The 10,079-nt window shown below is 48.4% G+C and overlaps 1 protein-coding gene across 1 annotated transcript; it reads right to left on the reverse strand.

Annotated features, from left to right (window-relative positions):
- Window positions 1-1,168: 1,168 nt before the first annotated feature.
- LOC140222852 (uncharacterized) lies at window positions 1,169-3,083 on the reverse strand. Its single transcript, XM_072293974.1, has 4 exons — window positions 2,975-3,083; window positions 2,655-2,897; window positions 1,811-2,551; window positions 1,169-1,719 (listed from the first exon to the last, which is right to left on the reverse strand). Exons 1-4 carry the CDS (start codon window positions 3,081-3,083, stop codon window positions 1,169-1,171), a joined length of 1,644 nt encoding a protein of 547 aa, XP_072150075.1.
- Between the last annotated feature and the right edge of the window lie 6,996 nt (window positions 3,084-10,079).

Here is a 10,079-nt window from a genome sequence, read left to right on the forward strand (position 1 = left end):
AACCAGAGGATGAGGCTAGGCCAACGAAATCTTCGTCTTCGCCGCCCAAGGATGCTTAAAATCCTTCTAGATATTACTCAGTCGATGGTTTGTTGTAGTGTATCATTTTGTTTGGGTTTGAAATTTAAATTTATGTATTTTTATGTAAAGTTTTAGCAACATTTGAGTTTAATGATATTTGTATTATGTTTGTTATGTTTCATGTATAATTATATGGATGATTAGAATATCTTTCGTTCGGTAATACTTTGTAGATGAATCGACAATGGATGTACAATGCAGACAAACGCTCCATGGAGTACAATAATAGCTTGCGTGGTTTTCTCGATCCGGCAGAATCCAACAAAATGCTTGTAAAAACCTAGATTAACTAAGCCATGTTTAAGTACTCCCTCCGTCCATGGATACTAGGCGCAACTACTTTTTCTATTTGTCCACGGATACTAGGCGCAAGGGGCTGCGCATGCGCTGGATCGGCGACTGGATTAATTGCTGGAGCGCTGGACTCCTCGTACCACTCCCCTCCCGTTGAATCTACACGTTACGGCGTTAATTGAGTCCATATATCTACCCAGAGTAGTAGTCCTTGCATGCATCTCTCGCTGGCTTCTCATCTCTTACCACTTCACTTGCATTTGACCGACGATGGCGAAGCGGCAGGTCGTGAGTGCCCGTTGCATGCGCGCCCGATGCATGCAGCAGCAAGCGCAGCTAGAGCTCCGCCGCGCTCGAGCCTTTCGTGTCCGTGCCATCCGCGCGCGGCAGCTGGCGAAGAAAAGCTATGAAGATGCCGTCTCCATGCAGCAGCAAGCCAACGGTGAATCTGGAGGTCATCCGCTCGCGACCAAGGCCGATGTCGATCATGGCGTCGAGATCGACTTTGACAGCATTCGGTATGTCCCTGACTCACTAGCCGGCGACACCTATGTTCCAGACTCATTTGAGGACGTCGAGGAAGAAGCTAGCATTGCTGCAGCTGTTGCTGCCGAAAGAGAAAACGAAAGGGAAGCAAATGAGAAGGCCCTTGCAATCGTCCGTCCTATGATGTACAAAATCGTTTTTCCTAGTTTTCCTGAATTGCATGAATGATCTAAATGTTTTCATGATGTAATCGATTACATGCAGTCTAGTTTGCTGAAGATCAAACAAAAAAGAGACATGTTGTAAGCTATGCAGTGATGAAACGCACTGCATCTACATAAATTTCCTTCTCTACTTGCAGCCTTATTGGAAGTTGACCAGTTCTCTCCAATGTTCCCTTATTCATATGCAGAATTTTGTAATGCTGTCCTCCTTTTGCAAGCATAATCTCCCTCATGCATGCTTGTAGTGTAAGGAACACACGATTTGCCCTGTCCACCGGGTATTCTAGATAGGCTTTAACCACATTAGCCTCAATTTCTTGGATGGTTGACGGAGATGACTTTTCAAACAATGCCTGCAAGGCTGCAAAAAAGCCTAGATCCAAAACATTAAGATCAGGAGAATTGGGTGGCTGACACGTCAACCTTATATCCCACCCATCTTCTTTTGCAACACGGCAAAAATCCGGGTCATCAACTGCAATGTGAGTCTTCGCGTTGTCTTGTTGAATGAATATTGGGCGTCCTCGTTCTTCAGCAGGCCATTTTTCTTTGACGGCAGGCAAGACCTTGTCGACTAGAAACGTACGGATAGTTTCTCTGTTGACCGATGTCATGGCCTTTAGCTCCATGGTTCCTGTAATCAACCATGCATGCAAGTAGAGTAACCAAGATAAGTAGAGTTGCTATACTTAGTGCTCCTATTTAAACAAAATTAAAATTCGTACCTCTCGGCCTATTGGGACTTTTTCTCTTGGCCGGCTCCAATTTAGTGAAGGGAAAAATTCCTATTTTACCATCAAATGTGCATACACCATTCTCAAACCTTGGGCGGGCTGTCACAGCAAGAAACATCACCTTTTCAATGAAATTTTTGCTCTTCACAGCTCTATGAGGGATCTCTTCGCCCGGCGCCAAGTAATAAATTTGGTTTTTCTTTGTCCTATAAAACCATTTCTCATCTATGAAAATGACATTGTACAAAGATTTGAATGTTGGGTCATCTGGTAAGCTAAGGTTGTCAAGCATTTGTGTGCAAAATCGCACACGTTCCTTCATGTTTTGTTCAGTTAAGGTGAACTTTATGGCATTTGTATGGCGCCTAAACTTTCCTTCTTGTAGACGCTTATGCAATGTGCTCTTTGGCATCTTAATGGAATTGGCTAGGCTACGGATAGTTTGACGCTCTCTAAGTGGCACATCTTTGATTACATCTGGGTTAAATGGATGTTTTTTACCGCCACAATTTTTTTTCTTATTGGAATCAAAAGCTGAAATTCCACCACCAGTTTTCCCTTCACGCCATGCACGCTGGACAACTCTCAACGGCACCCCCATATCACTAGCAACAGATTTCGTCACTCCCTCCTTCAGCACGCCTGGAGTTGTTCTTTCTAAGCACATCGCGTACATGATTCTTTTAAATTCAGGAGGGTAGTACCGCCTCCTCTTGATATTGGCAGGAGTGCCTACACAAAGACATTGGCATACTCAAATTTTGCATGGGACTGTTCATTCAGCTTTGCATGCATAAAAATAAAAATAAAAAAATGAGTGCATGCAATGGAGTACCTGAGTCAAATGCCACAACATCAGCTTCATCGCCGGCGTCTGCTTGAGGCACGTAACCAGCTTCCTCAACTTGCTGCACAGAGGCCGCCCCTTGAACTTGCTGCACTGTGTGTGCACCGCTGCCTGCTTCAGGTTCGCCATGGACTGCTTCAGGTTCGCCATGGACTGCTTCTGCTTCAGCTGTGTTGCCGTCACCTTCACCTTGGCCATCTTCATCTTGGTCGTTGTTGTCTTCGCCGTCAGCTGTATCATTGCCAATAAGTACACCGCTCGTACAATGAAAGAATACAAAAAAAACAGAGAAAAGTCTCTGTGATTACCTTCGTTGCCGTCGTCCCAAACATAGTCGTAGTTCAACTCATGTACTTCTCCCTCAAATTCCCCAATCTCATCCCAGTTGATAGGTTCATTCAAATCTAAACCAGGCATGGTGTTCAAACAAAGAAGGAAGATTAGAGAAAGGAATGTTGTCAGCCGCACGCGTGCTTGCATTGCCTATTTATAGGAACACAAACGAGCCATTAGTGGCGCCACTTGCATGCCGAAAAACCAAACTAGTTAGGCGCCAACAGCTGAAAAGATAGTGCGGGCGTAGATGAATCTGAAAAATTAGCGGATGTAGATGAAAGCCGAAAAAATAGCGCGGGTGAGATTTGGATCTGCATGCAGGTGTGAAAATTGGAAGGAAAAAACGCGCGTGGAAACGGGAAGGAACGCGGGCTCTCAGAAAAACTCGCGCGAGCGGCTGCATGGTGCATGCATGCACTGGAGACGGAGATGCATGGTGCATGCATGCACTGGAGACGGAGATGCATGGTGCATGCATGCACTAGAGACGGAGAATGCGGAGCGTGCTCGGTTAACGGCGCGTTACGGAGAATGCGGAGCGTGCTCGGTTAACGGCGCGTTACGGAGAATGCGGAGCGTGAAGTTATTACGGGGAGGAACCGAATGTTTTTTCTGGCAACGAGCCGTGATTAATGTCTTCCTTGGTCTTTGCAATTTTTGAATCGCGCCTAGTATCCGTGGACGGAGGGAGTATTAAACAAGTCATTAGTGCTTAAAGAAGAAGTTTGGCAATAATAAGGCGAGTGAAAGTACACTTTTGCCCCTCACAAGCTTGAAACGCTGCCCAACAGTAACTCAAATTTTTACTTAAGAACTGTTGGCGCTAGAAATCGGTCAACCGAATCCCCAGCGTCTGACACACAACCCGGGAGAATCTGCTTAACTCCTGTTCGGGTGATTGCCCTGGTGCGGCTCGCGCGGCGTGCCAGCCAATCTGACCTGTTGATTGGCAAGGAAGAATACGTGTCAGATCCAAAAATCACGATCGGCTAAATTTCCGATCTCGAGGGAGCTTATCAGCGAATCGGCCGATTTTCCGTAATAAAGAAATCGGCTATGAAACAGCCGACTATCAGGCAGCGTGAATCGATGACTAATTGAAGTAATCGGTACAACGCTACAGTGGCAACACTAGGAACAGATCTAATCGGCTATGCGTGGAATAAGTAATTTAAACAACAGAATATGAGAAAAGCCGAAACTGCCGATTCCTAGCTGGATAACTGGTGATAAAAACTAGAAACACAGGTAAAACCTACAATTCTAGTAAATATCGATAACTAGTGAATAAATCTAAACGAAACAACAGCGATGCGCCCGAAGTTAAAGCTTAGAATTTACTCGGTAAACGGAACTTACAAGATCGGCCGGAGATCAAGTTGATGCAGCCCTGCCAACCTGTACGAACTCGTGAAAGAGAAGAAAGTATTTGGCGAAGTCGCCTGCTTGAAAGTAAGTACGATGAAATAGTAATTGGTTGTATTGAATTGATGATGATTACAGATCTACAAAGGTAGCTATTTATAGCCCCATACAGACGACTCCTTATCTGACTAGAACTCTATCCCTAATTTAAATAGAAAACGAATATTTACAAGTACGATTCGTACTAGGTTGGTTACTATACGCTTCATGGGCTGATTTCCTCTTCATCCTTCTGCTCCCTTCCAAGCCCATACCGGCCCAATTATTCAAACCTCCTAATCGGCCGATTCCTCATCGGCAAAGGGTAACCGATCGGGAATCTGGCGTGTCCGATCCAAACCCCAAGGGTTAAGCGAGGCAGAAGTCCTAAAGATCCATCGGCCGATACTGTACTGTAGCATTGGCCGATCTTGGACTGCAGCGCCAACCAACCGATCTCTAACTGTAGCGCCATTCGGCCGATTTCCAACGGTCACCCCCGCATTCTTCTGTACCTTCCCATTTCCTCTTCCCCTGGCGCCGATTTTACTTGTGACGAAATCTGGCATCAACACATGCCCCCCAGTTTCGGAGTAAAACATAGTCTTTTACTTCGAAATTCTTTTCAACTTCCCCTCCGAAACAGCCGCAATGAAAATATCCTTCCGTTTCGCGGTCTTCCAGCTGATGATTGCAATCTTTTCGAAACGGGCGCCCACGACAACCACTACTCCCGAAAAACTCGAAACGCCAGCGCGGTAAAAATTCCATTCTTACCCTTCATCAGGCACCCTTTAAATAGCAGTTCACCCGTACCTCCTTTTCGAGCTCACGTCCTTCTTCCTCAGCGCGCGCGCCTTCTTCTTCCCCCAGCACTTTGCCTTAGCTCCGAAGCTTCCTAGCACCATCTTCCTGTTGCTTCTCCTCCTCCCCTCCAATGGCGGCACCTTCATGCAACTCTCCCGCGCGCAATGCTCCTGAAATGGCGCCTCCGGCGGAAGTGGCGACAGTGGTGGCTCCGTCGTCAGAAGAAGGAGCTTCAACGGAGATCCCAACGGCGATCCCCATAGCGGCCTCATCCTCCGCAGCTGCACCGGCGGTCACGCCGACCACAAGGAACTTCATCCCAGAGGTTATTACCGAATCCTTCCTCTATCGGCAATGCATTTACTTTAGATCTATTTCTTACTTTTGCACCCCCCCTTTCCTTTTTAGGAGGTTAGACATCGCATCACTATCCATCTTACGGGAAATCCCGGCCTTATCTGTCTCGGACCCATGGGGAACCCAGATCCCACCGAGCTCATCAATTTGGAAACCCACAGAATCCCCTTCAAACAATCCACCATGGACCTGGATCACTGGTTGGGCACCTTTAGGTCTTGGCCGAATGAAACCCCTGGTTGGAGGGAGTGGTACCAACGGATAGCCGAACCGAAGAGGGTCCAATGGGACGAGCTCAAAATCGGCCAATGCATCAACCTGTCTTTGTCCCAGATGGAGCGAAATGAACCATTGGTGATAGCAGCCTCTTACTTTTGGTCTGATGCCCTCAATGCATTCTTGTTTGGGCATGGACCTATGACCCCCACACTGGTCGATGTGGTTCTGTTGACCGGCCTTGACATCTCCTCCCCGAACACACCTTTCCGCCTTTTAGCCGCAACATCGCATCGGCTGGACACGAGAGGAATCGGCGGGTGGAAAGGATTTATCAGATGTAACAAAAGGGCCGGGTCTGTTGAGAACAGGGAGCACACGGCCTTCTTAATGATGTGGTTGGAAAAACATTTCTTTTGCCGAAGAGCAGCCGGCCCATCAACCAACACCCAGGCTTTAGTTGAAGCACTATCGGCAGGAACCCCTGTTCCCCTTGGAAAACGCTTGCTAGGGGTGGCCTACCACATGCTCCACCAAATCGGCATCAAACTTTCCAAGGGGGAGCCGATTGGAAATCCAGGCGGACCCTGGTGGTTCATCAATTTGTGGCTGAACCTTTATATGAGCAAGATCTCTCAGCAGAGGGTGGAACATATGATATTCCCTAACATTGAATCGGCAGAAGATCCTACTGCTCGTCGTCGATGCACATCTTTTGGTGAAGCGGCGTCGGCCTTCCCGGGTTGCTTGTACTCTGCTACAAAAGTGGCCGAGTATTTCCGATGCTTTTACAACGGCTTTAATGAAGATGCAACCGCCTGGTTTCCTTATCAGCGAGATGACCCAATCTTCGAACTTCCAACTTGCTTCGACTCGACCACTGGCCGATTCGACGAAGAACTCACCGATGAGTTAATCAAGCCAGGAATCCTGCCAGCCAACTTCTTTTCGGGGAAAGATGCCCCTACATATGAGTTCTACAATCCATCTGTTGCAGCACGCCAACTCGGCATGGGTCAGCTGCCGATTCAAGTATATTTTGCTGGCCGAGCCAAGTTCAGAGATGGGCTCACAACAGGTCTGGACTACAGTCGGCTGCGAGACCGGATCCCAGACTCTACCACCATTGACCTGAACAACTGGATAGTAGCTCCCTTCGCTGTCCAGCCATTCAAGCTTTGGTGGGCCGAATGGAAACAATTCCTTTTCTGCAACTCCGCATCGGCATACTGCAATCTCCTGGACCCAACCAACATCGACCCAAACGCCGAGGTATTTTTCGTTAGCCGATTTTTATTCTTTTATCAACGCAGCTGAACACTAACGTTTTGCTATTGTTTCAGTCCGAGAACCGTGTCCCCCCAACACACAGCCGGAGTGGTCGGCTAATAGAAGATCATCATCCATACACCACTTTTCCTCTTATCGGCTATGACGCCCCTTCCGTGGACGTAATTGCCGGCCGATCGAAGCAAGCGCAGAAAAAGGTCACCAAGAAGACCAGTCGCCGAGTCCGGGCCCGTATAGAATCGGCGGATCCTCCCATGCTCGTATCGGTAGAGACTTCGGCCGCACCACCCCCTCAAGCTACCAGAGAGATCGACACTCAAGTCGTCGCGCAAGCTGGGGCAGCCGCCGCATCACTGCTGCTAGAGGCCGTGCAGGTAAACTTATGTTTAACCCTTCCGATTGTCGTTTCGATATTAATCCTTCTTATCTTAGACTGCACAGATTACCCCCATGGACACACAACAATCGGCAGCAACCCAATCGGCCATCGATGCGCCCCTGCTTCCATCTGTTGAGGTATAACACCATCTCACCGATTCCCCTAGTATTTGAATAATATGCTTACTCAACCTTCTGACACAGGTCATCGGCACGCCAAGCGCTCCTCAACCACTGGTCCCCTCTCGGGAAGCTGGTCCAAGCACAATGCCAATCATCGTGGAGTCTTCTTCTTCTGATGAACCCATGGCACCAGCCCCTGAACCGAGGATGACGGCTTCCCAAATGCAGCTTGAGGAGATCCGATTCAAAGAGGTAAGAAATGTTTCAACTTAATTTAGCCGACTTGCTATCACCATCAGCCGATTTATTTTTCTTCTTAACTATTTCCAGGAACAGGACACCCCTGACAACAGCCTCTTCTCTTTTGCGGTCACCCTCTCTGACGACGAAGAAGTCGCCTCCCGCCAGGTCACCTTGAGCTCCATCCCCAACGATGTCCGAGCCAAGCTTACCAGCATCCGATCCCTTCTTCAAGGAGACATCGGCCGATTGGTAGAAGATGCCTCGCCGATTCGGCAGCTCTTTGGTGACGTCAGTGGACGAGTGCCAGAAGAAGCGGAGGAAGCCTTGGCGCCGGCCGCATACATCGAGTCGATGAGGATCCCGGTCTTCAGAGCCCTTCGTCACATGGCCGATCGCGCCAAGTTGGTCAAGACTCGTGAAGAAAAGGATGCGTACAAACGTCAGGCCCAGGAGGTGCACCAACGTATTCATTTTCTGGAGGACTCCCGCCCAGGGATCGTCGGCGAGATAGACCACCTCAAACGCCGAAGGGCAGAGCTCGCCAAGGAGATGGAGCAGGTGACTAGAGCAATAAACGCCGAAGAGAAAAGGCTCCAAGAGCTCCCCTCCGTCATTGCCGATCTAAAATAGGAGAGGCAACATTTGGCCCATGAAGCCCTGAAACTCCACCGTAGTGCATCAGAAGTCCCCGGATCGGCGGATGATGACCAACGGGTCTTGGACTCTGCCGATCAGATCCGGCGTCGAGCGATTGCGGCTATCGATGCCCTTCTGGGTAATCTGTAAAAGTACTGACTATTTTGTACAAACCTTTAATGACTGCTTTGACCGTCCTTCATGACGCCTCTTTTATTTATTACCTTTCCCACTTCCGACGGGACGCACCTTTACGCCTCTTTTCTTATAAATACCGACCTAGACCCTCCTTCCGAGAGTACCAATTTGGCTCGACTTTGTTTTCTCGACCTTCTCTCATCGGCGTGACCTTCAATTATGTCTTCCATCTTCCTCTTCCTCTGTCAACCAGGTGAAAGTCTGGCCTCGATCCTTCTTCTCTATTTAACTCTTCTGAAGGGAATTGTCTTTTTAATCATTCTTTTCTTCAGCCACGGCGACTTAGCCCCGAGCTTGAACGCGCCATCGAGCTCATGCACTCTGATGAACCGTTGTCGTCAGAGGACAAGGATCTAATCAGGGCTCATCGTGACGAACTTCAAGAACATGTCCCTGCTGACATCCATCAGATTTGGGACTTTCTGGACGGCAACGCCCGCCGGCGACCTCAAGCCGACCGAAGTCATCCGCTTTCTCCACGAGTCGCCCTTAAAGATGCGGCGGCAGGAACTTCGCGCCTGGCCATGGACCGGAGCCACCCTCTCCCTCGTCAAGTCGAAGCGGAGGCTTCGATGAAAGAGACAGAAGAAGAGTACATCCGTCGTATGATAGAGTTAGGTCGGGCTGAGAGAGAGCGTAAGAAAAAGAATGGTGAGGCTTCAATGAAAGAGATGGACGAGGAGTACATCCGTCTTATGATAGAATTAGGTCGGGCTGAGAGAGAGCGTAAGAAGAAGAATGGTTAATTATTATTTTTTGTTCTAAGGGCGACTTGTACCTTGTCGGCCGTGTAACCCACCGTCCGTACCGAATGAATACATCGGCCGATTTGGACGATTACATGTTTTTCTCTAGATGAACCGTTTTGTATCGGCTATGTACTGTTGTTTTGTGGTCAATCCTTTATGCTCTGACCCATATACTAGGGTAGTATCTTTTCAGGTACCTTCCATTCAGAGCCCTAGTAAACTCTTCTCCCTCGATTGTTTCCAAAATATAAGCATTTCCTGGAGCACATCTGCCGATTTTATACGGCCCTTCCCATGTAGGGGACCACTTTCCGAACTTAGAATCTTTCGACCCAATCGGCAATACTAACTTCCAAACCAGGTCCCCTTGGGAGAATTGTTTGACTTTGACCTTCTTATCGTACCACCTGACCACTTTCTTCTTGTTTTGCTCAATGCTTATCAAAGCTCTCAATCGCTGGCTAGCCAAGTCATCAAGTTCCCTTTTCATGAGTGACGAGTAATCGTTGGCCGTTAGCTGGTCTTGGAGCGAAATGCTCCTCGACCCCGCCCTTCACTCCCACGGTAGTACTGCATCGTGACCGTACACCAACTGATAAGGGGATAACTTGGTGGCCCCATGGCAAGCCATCCTGTACGCCCATAGGGCTTCAGTTAAACATAGGTGCCATTTCTT

The sequence above is a fragment of the Setaria viridis genome, chromosome 5 (genome assembly GCF_005286985.2).
Source record: "Setaria viridis chromosome 5, Setaria_viridis_v4.0, whole genome shotgun sequence".
In the NCBI taxonomy this organism is placed as follows: domain Eukaryota; kingdom Viridiplantae; phylum Streptophyta; class Magnoliopsida; order Poales; family Poaceae; genus Setaria; species Setaria viridis.